General features: G+C 66.2%; 2 protein-coding genes across 2 annotated transcripts; one reads left to right on the top strand and one right to left on the bottom strand.

Annotated features, from left to right (window-relative positions):
- Positions 1–3759: 3759 nt before the first annotated feature.
- Positions 3760–5312, bottom strand: EMIHUDRAFT_230637 (hypothetical protein; the record flags this gene model as incomplete). The annotated part of the gene is made up of 5 exons (XM_005785018.1): positions 3760–3922; positions 4022–4106; positions 4422–4512; positions 4708–4854; positions 4962–5312. The coding sequence occupies 5 exons, from the start codon at positions 5310–5312 to the stop codon at positions 3760–3762; spliced, it is 837 nt and encodes a 278-aa protein (XP_005785075.1).
- A 3015-nt stretch (positions 5313–8327) lies between these two features.
- Positions 8328–10991, top strand: EMIHUDRAFT_112231 (hypothetical protein; the record flags this gene model as incomplete). Its single annotated transcript, XM_005785017.1, has 5 exons — positions 8328–8765; positions 8850–8942; positions 9490–9786; positions 9838–9856; positions 10069–10991. 5 exons carry the CDS (start codon positions 8328–8330, stop codon positions 10989–10991), a joined length of 1770 nt encoding a protein of 589 aa, XP_005785074.1.
- Between the last annotated feature and the right edge of the window lie 886 nt (positions 10992–11877).

Genomic DNA, 11877 nt, shown 5'->3' with positions numbered 1-11877 from the left:
GGCTGTCGACCCAGCAGTTGCGGCGATGGAGGAGCCCTCGAGGAGATGTCCCCTCCCCGTGGCCGGCGAGATCACCCGAGGTTGACCGAGGTTGGCCGAGATCGTAGGCGTACGAGCGGACGCTGCGCGGCGGAGGAGGCGGCGGTGGCGGCGGTGGCGGCGGTGGCGGCGGTGGCGGCGGTGGCGGCGGTGGCGGCGGTGGCGGTGGTGGCGGCGGAGGCGGAGGCGGAGGGGGAGGAGGGGGAGGAGGGGGAGGGGGCGGAGGCGGAGGCGAGTGCGGGGAAGGGGACGGGACCGGCAGTGGCGCCGCCGCCGCGCCGATGGACGGAGGCGGCGGCGGCGGCGGTGCGGCGGGTGGTGTTGCGACGGCGGCAGAGGCGGGCGGCGGCGGCGCGGCGGAGGGGGAGGGGGCGGGGGCGGGGGCGGGCGGTGTGTCTCCGCCGCGGAAGGGTCGGGGGGGGGGGGCGCCGCCAGCGTCGGAGTGGCCTCTTTCGCTGAAGCGGTGGGTGGAGCGGTGCTTCCTCCGGCATCTGCAAAACCTTCTCTGAACCTTCCCTGAGCCTTCCATGAACAGGTGGGTGGAGCGTTGCTTCCTCCTCTGCCGCACGTCGCTCGAACGAAACAAGATGCAGCTGACGGTCAAGGAGCGGCTGTAGAATTTGGCTCATCCCGGTTGCACCTCGGCTGCACCTCGGCTGCACCTCGGCTGCACCTCGGTTGCACCTCGGCTGCACCTCGGCTGCACCTCGGCTGCACCTCGGCTGCACCTCGGCTGCACCTCGGCTGCACCTCGGCTGCACTTCGGCTGCATCTCGGCTGCATCTCGGCTGCATCTCGGCTGCACCTCGGCCGCGCTCGCCTCTCCCTCATCGAATCTCGTTGAATCTTGTCGAATCCTGTCGAATCGTGTCTCTGCAGGAGCTGATCGACGCCGCGGCCGCCGACGGCGAGATCCACTCCCGCGATTGGGAGCGCGAGCCGATGCCGTCGCGCGACACCCCGCGAGACCGAAAGCGCGGCCAGCTCGGAGGAGGAAGCTATGAGCGGGACGGGCGGGAGCGCTCCTACGAGCGGGAGCGCAGCGGCCGCCGCCGCAGCCGAAGCCGGGAGCGCAGCGACCGCCGCTCGTCGTACGACCGCGACCGCGACTACGACCGGCGGCGCGGGCGCGACTACTATTCCGACCGGCGGAGGTGAGAGAGGGAGAGGGAGAGAGAAGGGGGGGCAGAGGGGCAGAGAGGGGGCGGGAGCGGTCGACAAGCTTTTCTGCGCGCGCTTTGGCCTAGTCGTCTAGCAAAGGGAGCGGTGGCGGCAGGGCTTGTGCGGCTTGCGCGTGCTCCCACTGGTTGGCTCACACAACACACATGCACATGTGCATATGCACAAGTACAAGTAGAGTCTTGCGTCTGGAACATTTTTTCTTTTCGGCGCATTAACCATTATCATGCAGTCGGCCGCCCGGCCCGGCACGCGCGCGTAGCGCCCGAGGTGCGAGCTTGCTCGGCACCTGGGCGGGACGCGTCCACACGCCGCGGCGCTCGCGTGCGCTGGCGGCGCTCGCGTGCGCTGGCGGCACTCGCCCGCTCTGGCGGCGCTCGCCCGCGCTGGCGGCGCTCGCCCGCGCTGGCGGCGCTCGCCCACGCTGGCGGCGCTCGCCCGCCACCGCGCTGTCGCGGCAATCGCGGTGCTCACCGCGCCAGCGATGTGGTCGTTCAAGCACTGCCCTGCCCGGCACAACCAGGCTAGTGAAACCCGCGGCGCTCCTGTTCCTGTGCTCGCGACGTGCCCGCGCTGCGCGTCGGTCGCGACCTACGCGCCGGCGCTCGGCGCACCCAAGTCCAATCTGGAGTTGATCGTTGCTTCCCTTTCGCGAGGCGGTGCGGACTGCCGGAGGCCTCGGTCTCCCCTCTGCCCGTGCGACTTTCGCTAACTCCCGCGAGCGTAGATCGTCTCTCTTCGGCGCGCTCGAGCACGTGTGGCACCAAGAGGCTTTGATTCTTACGACCCTCACCCGCCAAGGCAGGTGTGCACTCTGCTAGTACTTGTGTACTCACACCACTACACCGTGGGGTGTGCCCGAGCATGATGTATGTGCGCGTCTGTGTGTGTGTGGGACAGACGTTGTTGTCCTATGCGCGGGGCTTCCCGCGGGGACCGAAGACGTAACAGCAGCAGCAGCAGCAGCAGCAGCAGCAGCAGCAGCAGCAGCAGCAGCAGCAGCAGCAGCATCATGCACTTGGAGGATGGCGAGCACCCACGCACGTGTGATACGGGGGAAGGACCGTGAGTTGAGGGGGAAAAGGGGGACGCGAGCTGCTTGCGTGCTTCGCCACAGACGGTCCCGCGCCTCGCCGCTAACGGCTACACGACCGCGGCTCGTGTGCGTGTAGCCCCGTCTCTTTGTCCGGAGTGAAAAGAGTCCAACACGCGCTCGTCGGTGGCGGCGTCCCCGGATTTCGCCAAGCTCGCGGCAAACCTCGACAGCGCTTTCGGCGGCATGCATTTCTTTGCGACAGAAGCCTGGAGAGCAGCTCCTCTGCTGCTCACACACTCTGCACAGATGGCACAGCTTACTGTGCGGCTGCCACAGCTGTGACAGCGATGGGCTCGCCCTCACTGGCCCTCAGTCACTTGTGCTGCGGCTTGTGTGAGCGACACTGCTCGGCGACTGCCGGCACACTGTGAGACCATGGGTGTGAGGTAAAACCACGCTACCAGCGCTTGGTCACATCGGCCCCGAGGTCAGATCCTTCTACTCTGTTGATGACAATACTTGTCTACTGGCTGGAGCCGAGCAGGAGGGCCTGGCGCACAACCGTTGGTCAACGGTGAACTGGGTCTTTCCCCTTTACGGTGACGGAAGACTGAAGTTAGGCTAGTTCCATTTCACTGTCTGTGTGGAGTCGCGTTACAAAACCTTGATTTTGACTATTTGGTGTACCTCTCGGTGCCTTCCATGGCTGAAATCCTCAACGTTGTTCAAGTGTTCTCCCCAGCCCCTAGCCCAGCCCAAGCTGTTACTCTTTGTTACTGTTGTTACTGTTGTTCCGTGGTCAGCAAGCAGAAAATGCCAAAAACCCCGGGTAAAACCCGAAAATACCTGGGTTTTCCCGGGTATTTTCGGGTATTACCCGCACTGGACGCTGGAGATCGTCGTGGGTCACTGCCAGGCCTTCCTTATTGTTGTTCAGCCGGCCTAACGTTAGCTACTGTTGTTGGGGAGCCCCACTGTTGTTCTGTTGTTACTGTTAACACTAGCAACACTGTTCAGCTCTTAACGTTTGACAACCCTATTGTCGTGCTAGTGTCTGGTGTCTACTAGCCCCGAGTAGAGGGGGCGTTCCGCTGCTAGGGGAAACCCGGAGCGCAGAGCCAACCCTCGGGGACCCGTGTTTACTTGACGGCCCTTTCCCTGCGAACGCGCACCCCCGGGGCTAGGGCTCTCTAGCCCGTAACCCGATACCGATCATCCGGCCCGCTGGGTGCGGAGCGAGCGCTTCTCAGCTCCCCGGCCCTGGATGTGAGGCTAATGAACACTGCACTCCAAGTGCTCCACAAGTGCTCCATACTGTGACCTGGTAGCAACTAAAGCCGTAGCATATGCCATATGGGCCACATATTATCCTATTGTGCTTCTCCGTTCTCGCGTACATTCTACTTCTTTCTAGTCGGGCTCGGGGCGCCCCCCCTCCCCCCCCACGGCGCACGGGCGCGGGGGTGCGGCTGTCGTTCGCGAAAAAACGAAAGATAAAAATCAACTCATACGGTGCCGGCGGCCCATCGGCTGTAAACCCCCATGTGCAAATCGCGCCCCCCTCCGCGTGCGCGGAGGAGCATCTCGCCCCGCTCGCAGCGGCCCCGCACCGCTGACGCGCCACGCGTGATCTCGCGGAGCTGCCCGTCGAGCGCGGCGACGGGCCACCTGCGCGGGCGGCACGCGAGGCTCTGTCGAGGCTCTGCCGAGTCTGTGTGCCTCTTGGATCGCCCCATTCCCGCCCCAATGGAAGGGAGGAATCGTGACCGGCACGCGGGGCTCGCGCGCCTCGGGTCGTGCGCCGAGAGGAGCACGAAGCTCGGATCGTCGGAGAGGACCTCGGCGAGGAGGCCTGCCGGCGCACCGCCGTCGATCTCGGCCAGATCTTGGCTGGTGCCGCGAGCGCCCGACGCGAGGCGGGGGCGGGGGCGGGGCGGGGCGGGGCGGGGCGGGGTGGGCGGACGGGGGGGGGGGGCGGGGCAGGCGGACCGGAAAGCAGCGGGAGGTCGCGGTCGATGCGCCACTCCCTCTTGGCGCCTGGCGGCGGGCGGCGGCGGGGCGGGGCGCGGTGGCGGCGCAAGGCGTGCGGGTGTGCAGGGTGGCGGTGGACGGCGGTCGTGGTGGCGGCAGGGGGCGGCGGCAGATGGGGCGGCGGCCGGTCACCCACCGCGCCCAAATGCCGGAGGGTCGAGGACGATCCCGTCGTACCGCTCACCTCGCCGCGCGGCGCGCCGGACGTACGTGAGGGCGTCATCGACCTAAAACGGGAACACGCCAGGATCGGGGCGGGAAGATATCTGCGGAGTATTCCGAGCACCGCGTGATACGAGGGAGCGACTACAGTGAAGACGGCCGAACACGGCCGAATACAGCGGAGTGCGTGCCCTCTCGAGCGCCAGTTGGGATGCAAGCATGCGTGTTCCGCTTCTAGGGTCATCGACGATCCACCGCACAGGCTCGCCAGAAAGGCCCGACAGCTCGGCGTTGGAGCGCGCGCGAGAGACGGCGGCGCGGGCGCCGTCGAGGTGGGTGACGTCCGCGTTCCGCGAGGCGAGGCACGCCAGCGAGGATCCGCCCGTGTAGCCAAACAGATTGAGCACCTGCAAGCCGGTTGGGGCGTGCGATGGCACCGCGTGGCACGGATAGCCCGGGCCGCACCGCGTGGCACGGATAGCCCGGGCCGCGAGAGGGGTAGCAGGCTGCGCACGCGGATGCGTCGCGGCGAGGCCTCGCAGGCGGAGCGGAGCCAGCGCCAATTCGTTCCCTGCTCCGGAAAGGCCCCAACTTGTCCATTCTGACCCGGCCATAGCCCGAGCGAGAAGCCAGCCTCCGACGCCATGTACCACTGCTCACCGAGTTGGTTGGCGCGGGCACCTTCCCATGCGCCATCGGCCTCGGGCTGGAGGACGAGATCGGCGCTGTCCCAGCGGCTCGCCGGCAGGCCTGGCTGCCACAGCGCCGACGGACAGGGCCGCCGCACAACCAGGTCGCCGAACGATTCGAGCCGGGACGCGCCGCCGCTGTCGAGCAGGCGGTAGCTCCTGCATTGCACAAGCATACCGGTACTGTACCGTACGAAAGTGTGAACAGCTTGGAGCAGCAGCTCCTGAGCACGGCGCCGCAGGCGCCTGTTGATGGGTCCAGGTGATAGCCCTGGATGGGCAATGCATACGCCTCACTGGGCCTCAGATCGCCCGACCGCGTCCCGGTGCTCTGCCGTCGGATTTGTGACGCCGCCGCACCGCGCCGCGGCCGGGGGCCCTCCGGAGGCCGAGGATGGCCGTGGCGGACCGGGACGAGCTCTGGGAGGGGGGGTGTCAGTGAGTATATTGTAGAGGCCACCCATGTGCACAATATCTTGATTGAGAGCTAAGCCAGGGGAGGCGATGCCGGGGCCGTACAGCAGCTTGATGGTGCTTCGCCGGCGTGCGTCCCGGAGCGGTGCCGGACGGGCGGTCCGTGGGAGGAAATCCGGGGACAACGCCGACGGCGCTCTGATTCGACTTTTAACTTCAAACAAAGACAGTCGCACGCGCCGCAGCGCGGCGCGTGCGACTGTCAGGAGCGGATCCGTCAGTTAGTTGTGTTCACGCCGGGATCGTGTCCCCGACAACCTGCCCAGACTTTAGACCACGACAGTACCGGTACCCAGGGTCCGTCGGCCTCTTTTGTACGTACTTATAGCTTACTCTCTCTCTTTTGTACGTACTTATAGCTTACTGGGAGAAAAGAGAGAGGGGGTTGTGTTCTCTAGGCCCCTAAGGGCCCTACGCGCGGCGTGAGAGCGGTCGGAAGCGAGCTTTGCACGGCGATCGAGGATGGCACGGTTCACCCCCTTCACCGAAGCGATGGAGATGCGTTCCGCGTGGTGTGACACAAATGAGAGGCGGGAGTGGGGAGGGTACGCGGTGCGGTCAACGCCCGAGCGTTGAGCCTTGCGCGCAAGGCGGTTGATCTTTGCAACTGCTGGCGGCGAGAAGCCGCCGCCGAATGTCTCGTGGAGAAGCAGGTTGAACTTGTTGCGTTTGGTGAAGATCCCATCATGGTAGTGGCCACGCTGTGACTTGACGTAGCCTTGGCCGGTGGTGTGGTCGAACGCCCGTTGACCACGGAACCCGCGTTGCTTGCAGCCCATGTTTGCAAGGCGGGCGCGCTCTTCGTTGTTGCCGAAGGCGAACTTGTCTCCAACGGAGCCGGGGTTGCCTCCGGTGTCGGCGCGGCACCCCAACGGGCAAGCCACCCCGGAGGGGGGTCCAAAGTTTGACCTCACTGATCTCGTCTTTGCCCCCGGGAGCCTCGCCCGGTTCAGCCAGGTCGGTTTTGTAGCCCTCGTTGAACTGTTTGGTGAGTTCTGGTTTTTCGGCATCTCCCATAACGGGCCGGGAGACGGAGACGGCGTGGACACAATCGTACCAGGCGCGAAGTACGCCGTCGTGTGGGCGCCGCCGGGCGGCGTTGTTGAGGAACCAGTCGCCATGGTAGTCCTTTGCACCACCGACTGTGTCCCCAAGTTCGAGTGCCCGCGTGACAGTCGAGCGGCACTGCGAGAGGTGAAGGCCGTTTCGGCGCTGAAGCTCGCCGATGAATATGTCGTCTGGAATGCATGTGGCGTTGCTGCCGTCGAGTTTTGTGTCGAGCCACCGCCCCGCGTAAGGCTGCGCAGTTGAGACGTAGCGGATGGACTCGCGTAGACGTATTTTGGTGTCGCCGGGCTGGGTAGCCGGCCATGTGTGGCCCGCTGCCGGAAAAAATCCGGGGTTTAGCTGGCGTATCTCGGGCCCATTTTAGAGCTAGGCCATGATCTTAGGTGTTCTGGATAGCACACAAGGGTCTTCTGTGGCATGGTAGCGGTGGTTTTGCGCGAGGCGTTCATTCAAAAATCACCATTTCCCCCACTAGCGGAGAACAGGCGGTGCTGGAAAAAGAAATTTCGTGACCGGGTAACCTGGAAGCGACAACCGACATTTCGCCGTGTTGGGTAATCTGGAAACGACATTTCGCCGTGTTGGGTGATCTGCGAGGCAAAAACTCGCAGACGCCGGGTGATCTGAAAAACGCCGGGTGATCTGCGAGGCGAATCTCAAAAACCGGGTAATCTGAAATTTATCCTTTTTGTAAACTTGGTCGACCGGGTAATCTGCCCTGAGAAATTTTAGCGACCGGGTAAGCTGAAACATGAATTGTGGGAGACTGGGTAAACTGGTTTCACGGAAATCGCGCTAAGCAGGAAAATATCGTTGGGCGGGTAATCTGCGAGGCGAATCTCAAAAACCGTGATATAAAAATTTATTAAATTTAAAAATATTGTTGTTTGCCACACACACGCACCCCTTTGGGGTCACAGCCCCCCCCCCCCCCGCCCGCGATTTCTTTTCCTTGTTCTTTTCGGTTCTTGTTTTTAAAACTCCGCTTCATACTCTTGGAGCACTTGGAGCACTTGGAGTACAAAGGTTTATATATTCTTTTTTTCCTCAACGCGTGTCACACCAATCTCTCTCTCTCTCACCAATCCTCGCTACCCAACGCGGCCAAAGGATATCCACCTTGATTGATTGATTGATGGGAAGGCGAAACACAGTCCGACCAACGACTGGGACACCAACGCGGTATGGGTGGACGCTAGACGGGCGATGACGGTCACACAGGAGCGACACACAGAACCCACAAGACAAGACACTCAGCCAAACTGACTGCCACACATCCTGAGCGAACTTCCCTAGTCACCCGCGGCCGGACTCCATCCGGCACGCGTCGCTGGGCGCTCAGAGCCGCGTCCCCTGCTCGCCACCCCGACGCCCAAGGCGCCCGAGCGAACGACAGGCGGCACGCGAAGACTGATTGCAATCCCGCCGACCGCCAGGCCGCGGGATGATGCGTGCGTGGTCTTGGAGTGGGTCTCGGAAGCTCTCCTCTAGGGCTAGGGGCCAGCCCCTCTCCCTTGCCCTCGGAGCAGTGTGTCCGAGTCGAATCCACCTCGAGAACCTTCCGATAATACTTTTTCCCAAAACGCGTGACGACTGCAGAAGCCCGGACACAGCGGCACCCGGCACAACAACTTGTCCCGACCATCCACATGAAGCGCCGGCGTCAATCGAGTATCGAGGCTGCTTTGCTCGAGGACATCAAGGCGCACGTCAACGCGTCGGCGAGCCTGCTTGGCCGCACTCTGCTGCACGGCCAAAAGGCAGGAGATGCCGCTGCCGCGGCGGCAGCCCGGCGAGCGAGAGTGCGTCGGAGCCAGCAGATCTTCCAGGGCGACGCCGGTCTCGCCGTGAGCCTCCAAAAGATGCGTGAGGAGGCTGCAGCAATCGGAAGTGAGCTGCGGTCGCTCGAGGCGGCAATTGCCATGCCGCTGCCGGGCGGAGAGGTGGTCACGAGCGGCGGGTTGCGGGTGTCGCTGGGCGCGGCGCGCGTGCGAGCGACCGCGCTGCGGGAGGAGCGGGCTCGTGTCGAGGGCGCCGTCGAGACGGTCAGCAGCCACGTGCCCGAGGTGCTCTCGACCATCCGGCAGGTGCCTCTGGGCCCCGCTCACCACCACCGCTGCCAGACTCCGCCCCTTCTCGCTGCCAGACTCCGCCCCTTGCATGCGCCGCAGCTCGCGGCGGACGGGGACCTGCGCGGCGAGGTGGTGCCTCCGCGAGGCGCGAGGCCGACCGGCGTGATCGACGCCGATAAGCCCAGCGACACGGTCGTCCACCACTACGTCGGCGCAACCCTCTCCCGCCCCTCCTCCGCAGCCGGCCCATCGCGCCTACCCGCACCCTCGCGGAGGCTTCGCTTCGATTAGGCGCCACACTGCCGCCGCACCTCTGCCTCGCCGCCGACCTGGAGGACGCCGAGGACAAGGACGATGCCGCGCTCCACGCCGCCCTCGCCGCCGGCCCGCGCTTCTTCCTCCCCGCCGCCTCGCCGGCGCACATCCGGCTCGCGCTGCACTCCACCCTGCAGGCCGCGAGACACTGCCGAGACACTGCCGAGACACTGCCGAGACACTTCTGGCCCGCGCTGCACCCCAAGCTGTCAGCCGCCGAGCCCCCCCCCCCCCCCCACACACACGGCCGATTCCCGCGCACCCGGCCTTCCTCTCGTTGAGGGCCGGCCCGTCCTCAGCGCTGCTGCCGCGGCGCCCCCGCGACCCCTCCGACGCACTCCCGGAGACACTTCCGCGACACGTCCGCGACCACCCCCGAACGGCGAGCACTTCCGAACGGCCCTGCCTCCCTCTCGCCCCGCAGGACGCGCTGTGCTGCTGCTGCGACGGCGACGAGGTGATCTTGCCGCCCGGGAGGCACTCGGCTGCCGCACTCGGCCGGCTGCGTGAGTGCGTCACGATCCGCGGCGCCGAGGGCGCGAGGTCGACGGTACTCACAAACGGCGCCGACGACGCGTCCTTTGTGGAGGCGAGCGCAAAGTCGATCTCTCTCGTGGGGCTCACCTTGCGTGCGCGGGGCGGCGGCGAGGGTGTGGTCCGCGTCTCGCGCGGCTGGCTGAGCATGTCGCACTGCGCCGTCGAGTGCGGCGGACCGGAGGGGGTGCGCGAGCTCCTGTGGACAGTGTCTTTGCACACCTCGACTTGCGAACAGGTGCGGCGGACTGGAGGGAGTGCGCGTGCTCGGCGGCGCGCACCTCTCGATGAGCCACTGTTCCGTCTCGGACGCCTTCACCTCTGGCATCCAATCTAGCAGACCAGCCCCCGAGAGGAACACGTATTCAGCCGTATTATCAACCGCATTCAGCCGTACTCAGCCGCATTTGCATTCGCTGTGATCGCATCCCTTCCCTCCACACCCTGACGGTCGCGTTTCTCACTGCAGGCATCCAAATCTCGCCGCGCGCCAGAGTCAGCCTCCAGCACGTGACGCTGCGCCGGAACGGCGGCGGCGACGGCGCCGCGTGCCCCGCCGGGCAGGGGGCGGTGCAGCTGCGCATCGAGTTCTCGGTGGCGAGGGGCGGCGGCGCGCCATCCAGCGGGGGCGGGGGCGGAGGAGACACGGGCGGCTGCAGCGGCGGCGGCGGCGGCGGCGGCCCGGGCGGTAGTGGCGGCGGCGGGGGGGGCGGCACGTCGCTGCTCGGGGTGAGGCGGTCGGCGGCGGGGCCGTCGACGGTACTGTCGTCCACGCCCGGCGGCCGCGAGGCGTGGGCGGAGTCGCGGTTCGGCGCGGCGGCGCCGCCTCGCGCGGCCGAGGCGCCCGCCTCCGCTCCGCCGCCCGCCGCCGAGTTCTTTCACAGCCCCTTAGCCGGGCCAGCCGCCGAGCTGCTCTCGGCGGCGAGGGGCGAGGTGATCGCGGCGTCGACGAGCGAGGTCGCGGCGGTCCGCGGGGACGTCATTTGGTCGCCGCCCGCCGCGGCCGCGCCGGCGCCGCCGGCGCCTCCGCTGGCGCTCGAGGGGGTCGAGGCACTTGCGGTCGGCGATCTGCCGCTAAAGCCGGCAGGGCTGCTGTCGATGTCGCACTGTAGCGCAAGCGGTAACTCCGGCGCGCCGATCGTCTTTTGCCAGCCGGCGGCGCTGCTCGAGGTGACGGGGCGCGCCCCCGCCGTCCCCGACGGCGCGTGCGTCTGGCTCGGCCCCGGCAACGTCTTCGACGGCGGTCGGCCCTTCGGCACCATCACGCACGGCGACGGCTACACGCCCAAGCCGCAGCTCACGCCGCAGATGACACCCTCTGTCACGCCGGCCAAGCTGCCCGCGATGATCCCCTCCCTCGTCCTTCCTCCCGGCAGCCCGATGGGAAGGTGACGAGCGGCCGCTGGCCGCCCGGCCAGGTTCCGACGCGCACTAAGCCCTTCCCCGTCGGTCAGAGGAGCGCCGAACCGGCATTTGTGTCTGTTTGGTGACCGAGAGACGAGAGCATGAAGGAGAGAGCTTCACCAAATTGGCGAATGCCAAATATACGTGGTGCTTGAGACAATCTCGTTTCGGCGGACCAAGGGACCGGGGTTGTGTTGCACTCGAGGCCTCGGGCTCGGCCGCGCGGAGCGCCTCGCCAAACGCCTCGCCAACCGGGTCGCGGACCTCGAGCGGACGGCCATGACCATTCCTGTCGGCGCCGTCGTGGCGTGGGAGGGCGAGACGGAGTACTCGTCGGACGAGGAGTAGTCGTAGCCCGGTCGAACACCCCGGGTCGCGATTTTGGCAAGTGAATACGGGCGCTTTTTGACGATGAAATAAGAATCTACTGCCCGAGGGAAACACATAGACACCCACATGGTTGACCAACCCTAAGTGTGTGAGGGTCAGTGTTCACATTCACACCCCACTGGCACCGTGGCACTGTACAGTGTGCAGACCGACATACAGCACGCACAATGTAGCACTTACTAGTAAGCGCGCGCATCCCCCGCGCTCGCCCTCCACGGCCGCTGAGCGGCGCAACGCACATGCCTCCCTCGCGCGCGCTAGCGGCTCGGCGAGGTCGGCCGGCGCGAGCACAACCCCAAGACGATGCCGTAACGCGTAAGCGGGTGGCTGCGCCGCCGCTGCGCCGTCGGGGCGACGGTAGAGGCGGCGAGGGAGGCGGCAGGCTCGGAGGCGGCGATGAGGGACGCGTGGCTAGGGCGGCGGCGGCGAGGGCGGATGTGGCGAGGGCGGATGCGGCGGCGGCGGACTGGGCGGAGGCGGATCT

This window comes from Emiliania huxleyi, assembly GCF_000372725.1.
Source record: "Emiliania huxleyi CCMP1516 chromosome Unknown EMIHUscaffold_165, whole genome shotgun sequence".
Classification (NCBI taxonomy): domain Eukaryota; phylum Haptophyta; order Isochrysidales; family Noelaerhabdaceae; genus Emiliania; species Emiliania huxleyi.
This window is presented reverse-complemented; position numbering and strand designations above follow the sequence as displayed.